Source organism: Neoarius graeffei, chromosome 26, assembly GCF_027579695.1.
Source record: "Neoarius graeffei isolate fNeoGra1 chromosome 26, fNeoGra1.pri, whole genome shotgun sequence".
In the NCBI taxonomy this organism is placed as follows: Eukaryota; Metazoa; Chordata; class Actinopteri; order Siluriformes; family Ariidae; genus Neoarius; species Neoarius graeffei.
In genome coordinates, this window is record NC_083594.1 from 2378686 (window position 1) to 2397286 (window position 18601).

Consider the following 18601-nt stretch of genomic DNA (forward strand, 5'->3'; position numbering starts at 1 on the left):
TTAGTTGCCTGATTGTGTGTTTGTGGTATGTTGAGTGTTAGAAAGTTGCGAAATTAAACGCTTAGCTTTCAGATTAACACACTCCAAACTAATTAATGTTTATGAACAGCTGGTTAATGAATATTAATGCGAAGGCGGAGCCTCTAAGTGACTTTACAGTGCTTTTAAGTGTGTAAGTTGTATGTAGTTTAATTTGTTCTCTGAATATAATGAACTACGATGTTATGTGCTATAACATACTACTTTTATGACACTAAGCAAATATCTGTCATGTACAGCACATTTGTTTTGGGATTACAGTCACCCGGGCCCTGTACTACGAAGCGGGTTTTCTGGTTTACCAGGGTAACTTCGAGAGTAACTTGATCACGTGCAGCGTAACTTCCCGATTAACCCATACTACGAAAGTTGGCTATGTTCAAACCGAGGTATGCTGCCATGGCAACTTGCGCTGCATCTCAAACCTGCTCGTCTCAGGTTATGTTCTTGGTTAACCCGAGGTTTCCGATTAACCACACCCTTTTTAAACACCACCTCTCCACCAGCATTTCCTCTAGAGACAATGCCAGCGTACCTGGATGACCCGTGCGATATCGGAGCGCAGATTAGAGATGGGATTTATGGCTCTTTGATGGGATCCGCATCTTTGTGATCCGTTCTTTGAAAAGAGCCGTTCAAAAGACTGGCTCATTCGGCTCTTTTTAAATATTTATTCAGTTTTAAGAAGACAGCGTCTAAAGAAGCCAGATCCCTCTGCTTAGACAGTGACATCAATATTTCTGGACATACCTTTTATATAAAGCAACCTAGACTTACATTATTGTAACCCCTAAACGCTCATAAATAACCATTAAAAAACAATGAGGCCTTCAATGAATGTCCATGCAGAACGGCTTTTCTGTAAAAAAAAAAAAAGAACCCACTCAAGAACAGTTATCAAGAACGCAAGAATATTTTATAGAAAAACACTTGTTTTACAAAAATATTTAAGTCTGAGATACAAAATAGATACAACTACAATAAATATAACAAGAACTAGTTATCACACAAGAACATTTTAATAGAAAAAAACAAACTTTCTATATTAAAAATATTGAAATTGTAACAAATAGATACAACTAAACAGTCAGATAAATAGGTAAAGTTATAACAAGAACACAAGATTATTTTAATAGGAAAAAAAATTAATGCAAAAAATATTATTAGAAAAATAGATACAACTAGACAAACAGATAAATAAAATACACAAAAATAGAACAAACAAAATGACGATAGAATAAATTAAATGAACGTCCGTGCAAAGTAGTTTTCCCACAATATTATCATTAATATCGCACAACAACATTATAAACTATATACAAAACAATTTGAACTATTAGGCAAACAGATAAAACTTGAATAAATAAAAGGCAAATGAATGCTTGCTTGCACACACACACACCCCATTATGAATGATGTTTTTATATTTCATTTTCCCCTGTTGCCAGGTGCGTTTGGCACTGCTGTTGCCTCTGAAATGTTCACAGGATCGACACCAACTTAGTCAAAGGGACTGAACAGTCAGTCATCCTAATTCATGTGACTCTGTGCACAGATCAGCTTAAGTAGGCGACTCCATGAATTTACCAAACCAAATTTTATTCAGGATTTTTCGGACATTAAACAAGCTATATATGACTGGGGCCACGTCGAAGGACCATTTTCTGTGACTTGTGATTGATCATGAAGCTTCTCTCATCCTATACTTCTGTTCTGGAACATGTAGAAGGGAGAATGTACTTACGCATTTATAAATGCGTAAGTACATTCTCCCTTCTACATGTTCCAGAACAGAAGTATAGGATGAGAGAAAGCTTCATGATAAATAATACCCGATCGGCAATTCGTTGCCAACATGCTTGCCGCTCCTTATTGGCAGCCGCTGTGTTAGATTTTGCTCTTAATGTTGTTTTGAACTCCTCGTAGCTTTGCATTATGACAGCGCATTCTTCCTCCGTGAAGTACGGCGACCGGGCCATTGTGAACAGTGGGGATTTGCGCTGATAACCTCCCCTTTAACGTGAACGCGCATTAACCCTGATTAGGTTAAGCCAGGTTCAACAAATCAACTTCATAACTGGCGTCGTAGTACCGTTTAACCCCAAACAAGATAACCAGGTTTTGTCAACCCCGGTTTAGCGGGGGAACCCTGGGTTACTGCTGGGTAGGTTAACCTCCGTTCGTAGTACAGGGCCCAGATATATCACCACACACACACACACAGCTGCCCTATTTGTTGGTGATGTCACAGACTTGTTTTTAGATTTTCCTTCACAGCTCTCACACTGTTTCGATCATCATCTGCTGTTATGTTCATTGCCTAGTTGTGATACACCACTGGTTTCTTTCTTTTTCAGGACATTCCAAATTGGTGTACTGGTTTTGCCCAATGCTTCTGCAATGGCTCTGATCATTTTTTCCCCCCCTCAGCTTTAAAATGGCTTGTTTTCCCAGAGACAGTTCTCTGGTCATGTTGATTTTCTCCTTTTTAACAACAAAGTCAGTCTTCACAGGCAAAACCAAGGGCTCGAACCAAGAGTAGACACTCAGAGCTATTAATTGTTTGTTTAAAGCAGACCTGGGCATTTTCCGGCCCACGGGCCGCATCCGGCCCTTTGGTTCATTCTGACCGGCCCGCGTAAGGTTAATTAGAAATTACAAAATAAACGTATTTTCTAATTTTACCTCATGCATGGACTGAATGTGCATTGCTTTTATTTTGAAGTTGTGTTCAACAAAAACGCAATGCACGCGACATGAACATGACATGAAATCCCACGAAACCATCCCGCGGAGTTGAGGGTGGAGGAGCTGGTGGATGACTGGGGGAGTTTTGTGGCGGCCGGCAGGTTTGGTGTTAATCGCAGTTCTTGGAAAGTTTGTGGTGTTACATAACACAGCATCATTCTATTTTCCTTTTTTTTTGCGCTTATTAAGATTATAGTAGTTTGAGTGGAGGGGGTATTTTGCGGGAGTATCGGCCGACGGCCTGTATAGGTCCAGTAGACGATACACTTGCACAATATTCTCTACCATGGCGTGTAGTCAGGAAGAGGAGGATTGCGGGAGCATGGATGATTTAGATGGGGATGGTGGTAGTTGGCAATTAAGGAAAATGCATAAAGCCAAACGACTGAGAGTTAAAGGTTCTGAGGAGAGATGGAATGTTGTTGTGAGGTTTGAAGATGGTGGAGTTAAAAACATGGATCCAATAAAGCTGACAAAAATAATTAAGAATCAGGTTGGAGAGGTTAAATATGCTAGGATTCTAAATGATGGCAATCTATTACTAGGATGTACGTCTGAAGAGCAAGTTGGGAGGGCTGAAAAGTTGCAAGCTATTGGAAAAGCAAAGGTAGTGAAGGTGGCTAGAGTTGGTGATCAAGGGAGTAAAGGTGTGATTTATGGGATTCCCTTGTCAGTGGAGATCAAGGAGCTAGTTTGGCATCTAAAGAAAGGTGTGACGCTGTTCAGAGTGCAAAGTGGTTAACTAGAGGATTTGAGAAAGCAGAAACTGAGTCGATTTTAATTCAGTTTAGTACTAAAGAGATGCCTACAGAGCTTTATTTTGGATACATGAGATACAGTGTGAGAGAATTCATCCGCAAGCCAATGAGATGCTTCAAGTGTCAAAAATTTGGTCATGTTGCTAAAATGTGTAAAGGGGAGAAAAGATGTGCAAAATGTGGTGGGGCTCATGATTATGGAGAGTGTGTAGAAGGAACTACTCCTAAATGTTGTAATTGTGGAGGACGTCATAGTGCAGCTTATTGGGGGTGTGAAGTAATGAGAAGGGAGACAGAAATTCAGAATGTGAAAATGAAAAGCAAAGTTACCTATGCAGAAGCAGTTAAAAGGGTGGAACAGTCAAGGACTAATGGAAGAAGCATTAGAGGGGAATTAGCCACATGGTTGATGAGACAAGAAATTATTAAAGAGAAGGAGAACAAGGAATGGGTGGAAAAGAGAGATCTAGTTATCTTTATTGCAGGGGTGATTAATGCAACAGCTGAAGTTAAGTCCAAAACAGAGAGAATTCAAATTATTGCCAAAGCAGCGACTCAACATCTGGGTATGTTGGGTTTAAAATGGGAGGAGATCAGAGATGGCCTTAGTGTGGCATCAGCAGGCCAGGAGGGAAGTAGTGTGGGATGATCATACCGATTATGTTACTTTTACAATGGAATGCAAGGAGTTTGTTAGCAAATGGCCAAGAGTTTAAACAGTTAATAGACAACAGGAGTGTGGTTCCAAACATAATGTGTATCCAGGAAACATGGTTAAAACCTAGGTTTGATTTTGGTATTTCTAACTATATAGCTATTAGGAGGGATAGAGAGGAAGGGAGTGGTGGGGGCTGTATTACCTTTGTAAAACAGGGTATGCCATATAGGGTGTTGGGTATAGGGAAGGAACAAGAATATGTGGTAGTTGAAATATGGGCAGATAATAAGAAAATAGTAGTAATTAATTACTATAACCCATGTAGGCAAATACAGTTAAAAGAGCTAGAAGAAATAGAAGGGCAGGATAGAGATAATATTATTTGGTGTGGTGATTTTAATGCTCATAATACATTGTGGGGGGGAGATAGGATAGATAATAATGGGCAGGTGATTGAGGAGTTAATGGATGAGAAAAATTTAGTTTGTCTGAATGATGGTAAAGGTACTAGGTTTGATATTAGAACTGGGAAAGAGTCAGTACTAGATCTGACAATTTTATCTAGCAGACTGGCATCAAAATGTGAGTGGGAAGTGATCACTACCCAATTATATGTGAGCTAGACATTGATGTAAGGATGAGTACAGACGACAGTCATGGGAGGTGGATTTTTAAAAAGGCAAACTGGGAGAAGTTTATGGAAACTAGTGATTTGCACATTAGTTCAGTCCAGTTAACAGATGATATAGAAAGGAATGAAATGCAGGTGCGTCAGAGTATTTATATGGCTTCAGTGACTGCAATACTAAAAAGCTCAGGAAAATTTATAAAAAGAGCAGTTCCATGGTGGAATGCTGAATGTGAAGAGGTTGTGAAGGATAGGAACAGAGCCTTCAGGAGGTTAAAAAGAACACATAACTTTCAGCATCTAATTCAGTATAAGAAGTCCCAGGCAGTAGTTAAAAGGACGATAAGACGGAGGAAAAGAATATATTGGAGAGAGTATTGTAGTTCAATTGGAAGTAATGTTAGTATTAACGATGTATGGGGAATGATTAAAAAAATGGAGGGTAATAGGAGGGAGTGGAATTATCCCGTTCTTACAGATGGAGTTCAGTTGGCTATATCAAACCTGGAAAAAGCAGAAATGATGGTTAATACTCTGAGTAAGATACATAGTTCTATTAATTTATCTGAAGAAGAAAGAAGGGGAAGGGAACAAACAAGGAGTATTTATGCTGGGGTTATACAAAAGAAAGGAAAATTAGAGGATAAATATAATGTTCCTTTGACAATAAGAGAGTTAAGAAATGCCCTGGATGGATGTAAGAACTCGGCTCCTGGTAAAGATGAAGTGTGCTATAATATGTTAAGACATTTAAGTGATAAGGGAATTGAGGTTGTTTTAAAAATGTTTAATAAAGTTTGGGAGCAAGGAAAGATTCCTGCAGGATGGAAGGAGGCTGTTATTGTTCCAATTAGAAAACCAGGAAAAGATGCTAGTAATCCAGCAAATTATAGGCCTATAGCTTTAACTTCGCACTTGGGTAAATTGATGGAAAGAATGGTTAATTGTAGGTTAATGCACTTTATTGAAGAAAGGGGTTTGATGGTGAGCTGTCAGAGTGGTTTTAGGAAGGGGAGAAGTACTGTTGACTCAATTGTATGTCTTGAGGATGAAATAAGGAAAGCACAAGTAAAGAGAGAAACTGTTGTGGCAGTGTTTTTAGATGTAGAAAAGGCCTATGATATGCTTTGGGTGGAGGGACTTTTAATTAAAATGCATTTATTAGGGATTGGGGGAAACATGTTTAATTGGGTAATGGACTTTTTAACTAATAGAAGCATCCAGGTGAAAATAGGGAAAGATATGTCAAGAAGATGTTTGGTTGAAAATGGAACTCCACAAGGAAGTGTTATTAGTCCATTGTTATTTAATATAATGATTAATGATGTTTTTTCTAATGTTCAGCCAGGGATAGGGAGATCTCTATTTGCTGATGATAGTAGCTTGTGGAAAAGGGGGAAAAATGTGAAGTACACCCTGAAGAAGGTTCAGGAAGCTTTAACCTTAGTAGAAGACTGGGGTAAGAGATGGGGTTTTAGATTCTCTATTGAAAAGACTAAAGTAATGTTTTTTACTAGAAAGAAGGTACCTGAAAATATGCAACTACAGCTGTATGGTAGACCACTGGAAAGGGTTAAGAGTTTCAAATTTCTTGGTGTTATTTTTGATGTAAGACTTACCTGGAGAGATCATATCTCAAAAATAATAGACAAAAGTAAAAAGAGTCATGAACTTAATGAGATGTCTTGCTGGAACAGAATGGGGAGCAGATGTAGCATCTTTGAAGCAGATTTATGTTTATTTAATCAGGTCAAGAATTGACTATGGGTGTTTAGTGTATGGTTCTGCAGCCAAATCTGTTTTAGCTGGATTAGATGTAGTTCAAGCTAAGGCGTTGAGAATATGCACGGGAGCTGTACGATCTTCTGCAGTGTGCTCGCTACAAGTGGAAACAGGTGAAATGCCACTTGGTTTAAGAAGAAGGCAGCTTCAAGCTAACTATTGGGTCAATTTGATGGGTCAGAGATGTGATCACCCTGTAAAATGTGTAATTGAACCATCATGGGAGAGGGAGGTGGCAAGACTCTCAAGTTTTGGGTGGTCTGGAGAAATCGTAGCACAGGAATTGAACATTCTTAATAAGAGCTTTTGTTCAGTAGTAATGTGGCCTTTAATTCCTGTATGGCAATTGGAGGGTCCAGAGATTGACTTGAAGTTGCTTGAAATTAAGATGGAAAATCCTGAGGTAGACTTGGCATTTGAATTTCAGTGTCATGTAAGAGAAAGATATAAGAACCATATACTAATTTTTACTGATGGGTCAAAACACCAAGAAACAGGAGCTACAGGGTCAGCCTTTTTTGTTCAGAGTTTTCATTTTCAAGCTTTTAAAAGAACCTCAGATTTTTTAAGTGTATTTACTGTGGAGCTCTATGCAATCCTAATGGCAATACAGTGGGTTGAACAGATACAGAGTCAGAAACTACTGATATGTAGTGACTCTGTGTCAGCTATTAGTTGCATTGGAAAAGGTTCGTCAAAAAGCAGACAGGATCTCATTTATGAGATTTTACTGATAATTAGTGAGGTGAAAAGAAGAGGGATAGAGGTGTCGTTTATATGGGTCCCAGCTCATGTAGGTGTCACATCTAATGAAAAAGTGGATAAATTAGCCAAGAAAGCTTGTCAAAGAGAGTCCATAGATGTAAATATAAAGTTATCAAAATCAGAGGGTGTTGGGGTTCACCCAGAAAGAGACCCCGATTCCTTCGTGGGCCACCCTCGGATCTGGGACGAATGATAGAACGATAGAAACAGACAGGGGAACCAGAGAGTTCACATGCCAGTTTATTCGCACAGTCACTTCGTCAAAGATGAAAGATTACAAACACCTTTTATAACAAATCATAATCTCTCCAAACGGCTATTGTGTCTGTCAAATGTGTGTGTGTGTGTGTGTGTGTGTAATGGGTGTGCGTCTATGTAGAAGTGGGTAATGATCTTGAATCAATCATAATATAAAAACATATTTCTGATGACAGTAAGGTACAGATAGATATCAGAGTTTCGACTTATGGTCAATATTATGGTTAGAGCATGGAATGTCTAAACACAGAATGTCTAGTCTACGGAGTTTATTCAGAGAAGGTCAAAGACATTAGTTTGCACAGAAAGGATCTAATAATTTAACATAATTTCTTAACACATGAATGTGTGTTAAGTCAGTAAATTACATCTTGATTTCATCAACATAAGCAAAATAACAAATAACAATATGTCTTTAATAATGCTAAAACAAAGTGTTATAAGAAAATAAACATAAAAATAAGAACAACTTAAACACAAGAACAATGAGAATATGTCTGAAAGAGAGAGAACAATTAAACAACTAACAGGATTAAACTCATAAGAATCTTAGAATCATAAGATCTTAAATATAATTATGTCATTATGAAACTAATCTAAAACTATAAAACTAACATTAATCACGGAATGCATTCATTAATTACGGGATCCAAATCACCATAGTATATTTCAATATATTTCAGTATATTTCATAGCTTTTATGAAGCTATGACCTAGGTTTCAACTGAATGAATTAACATAAACATGAACTTTAATTCTACCATTTCAGAGTGTGTGTAAGTCGATCTGACACTAAAACAGACCTTCAGACACTTCTCTGTCCAAAATACACATTCATATCAAAGAATAAACAAAATGTTCCCAAACAATGTCCAGCCGGACCTAAGGTCGTTTCAACTAATATAATTTTGACACAGAATAATTCGCTGAATTCTTAACTAAACTTACATATGTCTACATATATCTTGATTTAACCTACATATAATAAAATTTAACCTAACAGAGGGCAAAAGTATTGTGTGGCAAGAAACAATTTTAAAATGGCAACAGAGTTGGCAACAAGAAACAAAGGGTAGGCATCTATTCTCAATTTCTAGTAGAGTAACTGACTCAGGTGGTTGTAAAAGAGGGAGTAATTGAAAGGAGGAAGTTATTTTTGCAAGGTTGAGAATTGGGCATACATTTTTAAATAGCACTTTGTTTTTATTGGGAAAGCATCAGAATGGTCTGTGTTCTTGTCAGGAATCTGAGACAGTTCATCATGTCATACTCTTTTGCAGAAATTATGACAGTCAAAGACAGGAACTGCTCGCACAGATGCGTGGACTTGGTTTGGAAGAGGTGACGTTGAAAAGCATTTTAGAAATAGGATCAAGTGGAAAGGGAAGACAATTTTTCTTAAAGTTTTTATTGGACACTGGGCTATTCCGTATAGTAGGATATACAGTAGTGTAATTGGGCCTTAAGTAGGCATCAATCCTGTAGATGGCAGCAATGCAACTATTTGGATGCCGGCTGCCGTAAAACTCCAAAGAAGAAGAAGAACCTAATCCCGCGATAACTACTTCCGTAATTTGTCCAGACCAACCACAAACTTGTACGTCATCCTTCAAACGGTCCAGCCAATCAGATAGTGTGACGTCACCAGCAGGCGCCGGAGCCCGAGCCGATCTGTAGATCTGATACCTACACCGAATCGACGTCACAAGAAGACTTTAGCCCCCAAAAAGAAGAAAGGTAGATGCCAAATGCAGGGCTTTCAACAAAACATGGACCGCTAAGTATTTATTTACTGAAGTCAGAGATAAAGCCGTGTGTTTAGTTTGCGGAGAGCAGATCGCAGTGTTCAAAGACTACAATTTGAGTCGGCATTACCAAATGAAAAACACCAAATGAGGTGATTAAACTACAAATGTGGGCATCATTATTATAATATATCTTGTTTGATATTTGGAGTAGAAAGACAATATTGTGATGTCTTTATTGTGTTTTGGGGTGAAAGTGACTGAAAAAAAAAATGGTACAAACGTTCACATTTTGTTAACCATTGTTTTGGGGAATTTGATTGAATAAATGACATTTTTTGTAAGGCAACCTCGTTTCTTCCATACTCTTACCAGTCTTAGCAGCTTGTAAAAACAATGATATTTACTGCTTTATATAAAGAAATACAATTAATATTCTGCAGAATTTAGTTCAGGCTTTTGGTCCGGCCCGCCACAAAATTTTCTGTTTCTCATGTGGCCCCATGGAAAAATAATTGCCCACCCCTGGTTTAAAGAATCAACCGAACAGGGCACACCGAGGGGAAAAGAAATGCCTATTCCAGTATTTTTGATCACTTGAAAATTGGGTGGGTTCAAACTAAAGGTGCCGTGACATTCACCGAGTCGTTTAACACGTCAGAAGCTGAAAGTCGGTCATCTCCTATTGTTTGGTTGGATGACCATTCTCATAGCAGCAACACTGATGAGGCAGTGGATCTGTGTGGCCCTCTGATGGACCCTTTCCATTGATGGATGTGGTAGAGAGGGGTCAGAAATTATACAACAAATGGGCTACAGTTACACCGAAAATGTGCACTTACTGTATTTATAAAATGTATTACGCATTATGCAAATGTAATATAAGACACTATGAAAAACTGAAGCATCATCTTTAATCAAAATATTTATTTAATCATCTTCAATAAAAATATTTACTAAAAATAAAATATTTACAAGTAATAAAAATCTAAATATATTTACGTGTTAAAATAAGGAACTGTATCAAAATATATCCAATTTATTGAATATATAATCCAATAAATTGGATATATATGTGCAGCGAGATCAGTGATTAAAATCGTTTAAAATGTAAAACAGATGTGGGCCAGATGTGCTGAGAGATTAGCTGGAGATGGTCATCACAGAGTTGAGATGAGTCTCCAGCGGCAGTGGTGTGGACTCGTACAGCACACCTATGGACCCATTCTCCCTGATCCGGTAGGACACTTCGTAGGGGTCGACCCACACTGTCAGTTCACACGGTAAGTGGGCGCGAACCTGCTCCATGCTGAGACCACTGGTGTAAGCAGCCTTCCCTACGAGCGGGTCCATCCTGCAATTGATTCTGATGCATCGATATCCCGAACCTCTGAACGGTGTGTCAGGGAACCAGTGGTGCTGACAATGCTCTGGAATCAAAGAAAAAATACTTTAAAAAAAACTCTGTTCAACTTGCAGATTGTTTTAAGAATGGATTTGTTATTAGAATATCATGACTATCATTCACTTGGGATGAGGCTCTCGAGAAAGGCAGCATTTCTGGGCAGTGTTAATGCTCCCGGGATAAAAATCTGTCCTACTGAAAATATAAAGCCTGTTTTGGACTGTTTGTTTGAGTTCAGCAGTCTTTTAAGATTTGTCTACAGGATGAGACGATCCCAATAAAATATTGGCTGAACAGACTGTGCGATACCATGTTCTTCATGTCAGATTATATGATGACGATCCTCGATCAATAATCTGAAAGCTGCTACGCTCGGCATTCAACACCATCCTCCCTCGCAGACTGGTATCCAAACTGACAGACCTGCGTCTGGATGAAGGACTTCCTGTCTGATCACTCCCAGAGAGTGAGAGTAGGCCCCCACATCTCCTCAGCCCTCAAGACTAGGCTCCCACAGGGCTGTGTGCTGAGACCCCTACTCTACACCCACAACTGCACCCCGCCCGCTCCAGTAAGGCAAGGCAAGTTTATTTCTATAGCACATTTCATACACAGTGGCAGTTCAATGTGCTTTACAGAAGTAAAAGCAAAACAGTAAGCAATAGAAAATAAAATTACATAAAATAAATGGGGAAGAAAAATAATAAAAATTAAACAATAGTAGAAATAAAATAATAAAATGAAATAAAAGTTCAATTAAAAAAAAACAGCAGAATAAAATAGAATAAAAGTTAAGTAAAATTTAAAACATGCAGAGACTGTAAAAGTAAAGAGTTTAAAACATGTAGAGATGACAATATTAATAATTTAGCAGAAAGCATCTGAAAACTTGGGATGAGGCTCTCGAGAAAGGCAGCATTTCTGGGCAGTGTTAATGCTCCCGAGATAAAAATCTGTCCTACTGAAAATATAAAGCCTGTTTTGGACTGTTTGAGTTCAGCAGTCTTTTAAGATTTGTCTACGGTATGAGACGATCCCAATAAAATATTGGGATTAGACGATCCCAGTAACGACATCAAATTCACAGGTGACACCACCAAAGTGGGGCTCATCACTGGGTGGGGGGGGACACAAGTCTGCTTATCAGGATGAGGTTGAGCAGCTGTCTGGGTGGTGCAGAGACAACAACCTGGTCCTCAACACCACCAAAACGCCCCACGACACCCTGACAAAAAGTCTAGCACGTCAGGATTTTTTTGTATTTTCTCCCCAAGCATAGTAACAAACAACTCTTACCATGTGTTCCTTAACATTCCTTCTTTAGCCATGATTGGTAGTCTTTTGACCCTCCTCCCTGACGCCATGCAAGGACGTGAACGATGATCGGTCGGGGCCAAATTTGCAGCGTTCAGTCTCCAGACCAAGACGTGGCAAGAAGTTATGGCACTAGGATTGCCTAATCTGACATGGTGACCATCGTGAAAGATAAAAATATAATGTAGTCTGATTCCGGCATTAAATCTAGGTCTTTATACGTCACTGACTTTAACTGAATGTCACACTAATAAGCTTTCCCTTTTTCTCATACTATAGCAAGGGGTCGGTATCATTGTAAAGGTATTTGTCCATTTCAGTGAAAAATGAAAAGTAAGTAGATTGAATATGTGATATGGATCCTTTTGTCAGAAGTCATAGGTGTGTAATGTGGTGTTTAATCTCACCTCCTAACGCCCCTTCCAGAGAACGGCTGAAGTGTTGGAGCTGTTTTTCGGACAGAGGTCCTCTTCCTCTCAGTAATCCGGTGATGAAGTTCACCGCTGTGGTCATCTCGACTTTCATATTGAAATATTTTCATAAACTGCAAAATATCATACGCTACATTTTATTTTCCAAGGTACAGCTTTTACGTTAAAATGAACCATCTTTAAGTTCGCTTTTAGTCCTCTGGCCTGAGCAGTAGGTCGGCACTTTTCCTTTGTTCATAATACAAAAAGAAAACGACTATTAAGCACAACTCCCCTTCTCCAAACTCGTCAAAACTAACTCAGGAGGACTTCAGCACTTTTTTCTGATTGTAGTCAGAACAATACACCCAATGCAAACGTAAAATGAATCAACTTTCTTTTGATTAACCTTCACTTCAACAGCACAGAGGCTCAACAGTGTCTGAATTCTAAATAGATGCGGAATCTCTCTCTCTCATATATTAGTACCAGTCAAAAGTTTGGAAACGCCTCTAATTCAGTGTTTTTTCATTATTTTAAAATTTTCTGAATTGTAGATTAATACTAAAGTCATTGACATTATGAAGAAATATAGATGGAATTATTTGGTAAACAAAAAAGTGTTAATCAAACCAGAATGTTTTATATTTTAGATTCTTCAAAGTCGGCACCTTTTGCTTAGATGACAGCTTTGCACATCTTGGCATTTTCTCAGTCAGCTTTACGAGGTAGTCACCTGGAATGGCTTTCAGTTTACAGCTGTGCCTTGTCAAGAGTTAATTTCTTGGCCTCTTAATGTGTTTGAGACCATCAGTTGTGTTGTGAAGAGGTAGAGTTGGTATACAGTGAATGGCCCTATTTGAGTCCTGTTCTAATCCATATTATGCCAAGAACTACTCAACTAAGTAAAGAAAAATGACAGTTCATCATTACTTTAAGAAATGAAGGTCAGTCAGTCTGAAAAAGTTTGGGATGAGTTGGACCGCAGAGTGAAGGCAAAGCAGCCAACGAGTGCTCAGCACCTCTGGGAACTCCTTCAAGACTGTTGGAAAACCATTTCAAGTGATGACCTCATGAAGCTGATTGAGAGAATGTCAAGAGTGTGCAAAGCTGTAATCAAAGCAAAAGGTGCCGACTTTGAAGAATCTAAAACATATTTTGGTTTGATTTAACATTTTAAAATTTACTAAATGATTCCTTATGTGTTGCTGCATAGTCTGGATGACTTCAGTATTCATTTACAATGTAGGAAAAAAATAAAAACATCGAATTTGAAGGTGTTTCCAAACTTTTGACTGGTAATATATATACAGCTAATTAAATACGGAATTTGAAGTTAATTGGCTGGGGGGTAGTTTTGATTTGAAAAGTGTGTGTGTGTGGTTTGATTTGAAAAGTGTGTGTGCTGGGGGGCCGACAACAAAGTACAGGTACAAATCCTCCAAAGGTTTGTTTTTCAGATTCCCCTCCCTGAGGTCTATCTGCTGTACTCGCGTCTCTCTTACATAAGAAATCTTGATCTCAGTTAAATGACCTGATTAAATGAGGGTTGTAAATGAGTGAAGAACGTGGAGGAAAGTTCATCCCTCCAGTACACTTCCACAGACTTGGCAAGGAGCACTGAAGATATTCTGGAGACTCGTGGTGGCGTCACGACTAAGACACTTCATTTTAGTTTTAATTTGTCACCCATTTGTACCACAGTCTCTCACACCTTACTGCTCCATTCTGTCATTTGTAATTCATTCACCTCTCCATTTTCTACATGCTGTTCCTGTTCCCTTCCCGTCACCTGGGGCAGCCGTTCCCGTTCCCTTCCCGTCGCCTGGGGCAGCCGTTCCCTTCCCGTCACCTGGGGCAGCCGTTCCCGCTGAGTTACAAACACAAGAAATTATTTCCAAATAAAAATACTTTCATGAATGAAAATGTTATACTGTATAAAGTGCTCTATTTTCACTTCATTCTCACAGTCGTGTCTTAACAGTATTTATTGGTTGCAAGCTGCATGAATATTGACGGTGAATTCTGTGACCAGTAAATACTGTTAAGACACAACTGTGAGAATGAAGTGAAAATGGCAAATAACATGAGAAAATAATTCTGTTTCAACAACTGTCCTAAAGAGAAAGGAAGTATTGTACAGCCTTTGTGTTGGTATAATAGATAGATAGAAAGAAAGGAAGAACTGTATAAAAGAGAAAGATAGACTGTATAAGTGAAAAACTGAAATAATCTCCCTAAAAATAATTATAGTCATAAAAGAGCTGTTCAAAAAATAGAGCCTGAACTGGAAAAGGGGAAAAAAACAATAACCGTGAAGGAGAGCGCGATAAAGGTATGTAAGGATTGGGGGTAAAGTTGAAAAAATAAGAGGAGGTCATGAAAGGAGGGAAAAAAAGTCAGGAGATAGTTTTCTTGGGGCAAGTTTGATTGGATTCGACGCTTTAACACGCAAACCAAATCCACGTGATGCGAGTGGTAAGATGGCGGCCAGGTGGCTTCACTCTGACTTCACTATGAGTCTCCAGAGTTTATCTAGAGCTCAGTGGTGTTCACGGCCCTCTGCACTGCCCATCACTGCCCTGATTTATGTGTCGAGTGAAGAAGTACAGTAGTAAACTGACTGCTCGTTTGAAATAACATAAGTCCCTTTCAATGGCTAGCTAACTTGAAGATGTTTACAAAGTGATATCAGATTCCAACATGATCTCACTATAACTGGGATGGGATTCGTTTCCCATATCGTTATCAGTGGAGTATCTCTGAGGTTTTTGGTCACTTCCTGCTCCAATTCCACTGTGAAATTTTTTTAAACAGTTGAATAAAATGCAATTTTATTGATGTGGGGGGGGGGGAGGTGTTCTGGTATTTCAGGACAAATCAGCACTGCTACAAAACCACAGCGGCGGCGTCTGCTGCTGAAGAACGCATAACGCTGGGAATTTTTAACTCTAGACACATTTCATCACATATTCTCCTAATGATGACATCATCATCATCATCATCATTATCATCATTAATTGTGTAGTGCAAGATAGTTTTGTTCTGTGCAGAATTCAACCTTAAAACAAACAAGTGACCAGAAGACTAAAAATGGTTGTGTGTATTTCCAGTGTAAAATCATCCGTGTAAACATGTGCATTAATAAGGACAGGTTTGGTCTCAATGGCGTTTCAACTGAAAAAAACTGAAGAGAAACAAGCCAAATAAAATCTCTTACAGAAACAGTCATGTAAATACAGTAATATGATGCATCTATAAATATGAAGTAGAAACTCCAAGCAGGAAACTGTTACATAACATATCTTTTTAGAAAACTGTTGATGCAAAATATTGTAAGTGAAAAAACCTACACAGAACATTTCAGGAACAGAAACTGCACCGTTACAGAAAGCCTCATAAACAAAGTGATGTAAAATGTCTTACAAAACTATTGCCATGTTATTTCTCAAACTTTATGTAATGTCTCATAAGACAAAAAATATGAAGTAACATCTTACGATTCTCAAAATTTCCCAAATTTTATGTAAAATCTGACAATTGAGAAAAATATCTTAAGCAAAAATGGTCATAATATTTCTCAAACATTACACAAAGCCTGATAAAGTGACATAAAGCATCTTAAACAAGTGTTTCCAGGAAAAACAAACCTCACCCTGCAGCACTTATTTTATACCTATATGTTGATAATGCTAATATTTCTCAATCATCAGCTGTCAGGTTATAGTCCTATGAAAATCCATGACCTTGAGTTTGACATTTCAAAATCATTCAAGGTCAAAGATCATGGTGCCAAATGAAATCCCATATGGCACTTCCTATAAGTTGATAATGGTAAATATCTGTCTACCATCAACTGTTTGCAAGTTATAGCCCTCTGAAAATCCGTAACCTTGAATTTGACCTTTCAAGGTCACTCAAGGTCAAAGGTCATGATGCTAAATGAAAGCCCATATATGACTTCCTATATGTTGATAATGATAAACATCTCTCGAACCATTTTCGAGTTATAATGGAAAATATGCAAGTTTTAGCAATGACCTTGACCCCCTTAACATTTGACTCCCAACCGCTAAGAAAACTATGAGCGATATCTCATCATGTAGCATATCAATGGAAGCAGAATTGAAAGATGAACATTTTAGAATTGGTTTGAAGTAAATATGATAAATATGAAGGAAGATATCGCAAAAAAAAAAAGATTTTGACCTTTTTGGTGACCTTGACCGGATGACCCTCAAAATGTTGGAGGTTCTCTTTGAGACCAATGCCCATCTATCCTGAAAGTTTCATGAAGACTGGTCCAGCCACTTTCCCGTAATGTTGCTAAAAAAAAAACCCCAAAGAAACCTGACTGAAAACAATTCCTCAGCCCCTGGTGGACTCCGTCCCAGGCGACGTAATAAAGGTACATTAATTCTAAAACTTGTAGGGACAGCCACAGTCCCCGTCTAGAACTACAAATCCCATCAACTAACTCCCGCGATGACCTACGTCACGTCGTCCATGATCACCTACGTCACGTGACCCCGACTCTATAAGTGACCCAGTCACCCTCAACTCGCTCTCTCTCTCTGTTGATCTTCGCGTCATACAGACATATAGAGATACCCCTCGCTCATCAGACCATTCGAAATCACGACATCTGCCTTGCAAGAAAGAAGACTCAGCGCGCTTTCGTATATACCACTGGCCACGGTAAAGAGTACCTAAGTTGTGTCATCTCACTCAATTGAGTTACAACCGGTTTATTTGTTTATTATAAGTGACGTTACGACTGCAGCCCAAGCAGTTAATTAAAAGTTAGAAGCAACCGGATTCCTTCTGACTTAATCGCTGTGCACATTATTGGTCAGAGACTTTTCCTCACGAACAACGAAGCTTCGGATCAAGGACTTCTCTGCGCCTTCACAGGAGCGACCCACGCACCTTCTGTGAACCTCCGCGAGCACCCGAAACTCCGCGAAACTTCAGGACATCTCTGCATTCCTGCATAGCAGCAAGATACTGGAAGTAAGGCTGGCATTTGGGCAAACTAGTCTTAGGAATTAGCTTTATGAAGTAGTGTGAATTTAAACTCAGAAACTGTTTAATTGTGCACACTGTAGACACTTAGAGAGTCGAGTTGATCATTGCTGTTCTACACTGTTCTCTCCGTTGTTTTAATAGATAGGTTGTTGCATGCTCTTCTCTATCCTCTCTAACACCCCTTAATTTCGTTATTACATACACTTTGACCTCATCAAGATTTCAGTGGATTTGGTAATGTTATAAGGTAGTGGAATTAGCAACCACGACGAATTCCTTTGTCTCAAGAAAACCACGAGGTGATTTCCCTTCCCCCCAACACCTTAGATAACATTCCAATCTCTGATTTATTTACCTTGCGTGTCCTCGCACGCATACTCAAACTCACTCTCTCTATCTCTCCTCTCATTCTCCCTCTCATACACACACACACACACACGCACACACAGACACACGCTCACACACACATACACACACGCTCATCGAGTGTACTACCTCACTGTTTGTGCCTTGTCTATATATTGCTGCTGACCATACTGAATGTATTCAACTGCTATTACCCATTTAGTATCGTTGTTATAATAAATTCAATTATTCTGTTAAACTGTGCTTGTCCGTTTTGCTGCTGTATCCTTGAAGTCACACAATCTCAAAGAACTCCAAATTGGTTTCACCCAAGTGTATATGAGTGCTATTGGCTGTAGTGTCTATGTAATACGGTAAGTAATACATTATTGCTGCATCAGTAGTGATCATAATAATTTGGAATATACATAATTTAGCTGTTTGGTAATTTATTATTAAACACCAAAATTAATGGTATTATTAATGAGACTGATTTAATGAGCCTGATCACTTAAGACCAATTGCACCCACAAACTTTACATGCTCATAACAGAACATCTTCAGCGAAATTTGTCAATACAGTATTTCTCAAACTTTAAACAAAATTAAAAATGTAAGCTCGTAAGTAAAATCCCATTAGAAAAAATTGACAATGTCAAGGTTTGACAAAGTTTACATAACTTTACACAAAACCTTGTAAGAGAAAAACATATCATTA

General features: G+C 38.5%; 1 protein-coding gene across 1 annotated transcript; it reads right to left on the bottom strand.

Annotated features, from left to right (window-relative positions):
- Positions 1 to 10463: 10463 nt before the first annotated feature.
- LOC132874007 (protein BTG2-like) lies at positions 10464 to 14410 on the bottom strand. Its single transcript, XM_060909864.1, has 3 exons — positions 14261 to 14410; positions 12508 to 12644; positions 10464 to 10811 (listed from the first exon to the last, which is right to left on the bottom strand). Exons 2-3 carry the CDS (start codon positions 12623 to 12625, stop codon positions 10525 to 10527), a joined length of 405 nt encoding a protein of 134 aa, XP_060765847.1. The 5' UTR covers positions 12626 to 12644; positions 14261 to 14410; the 3' UTR covers positions 10464 to 10524.
- Between the last annotated feature and the right edge of the window lie 4191 nt (positions 14411 to 18601).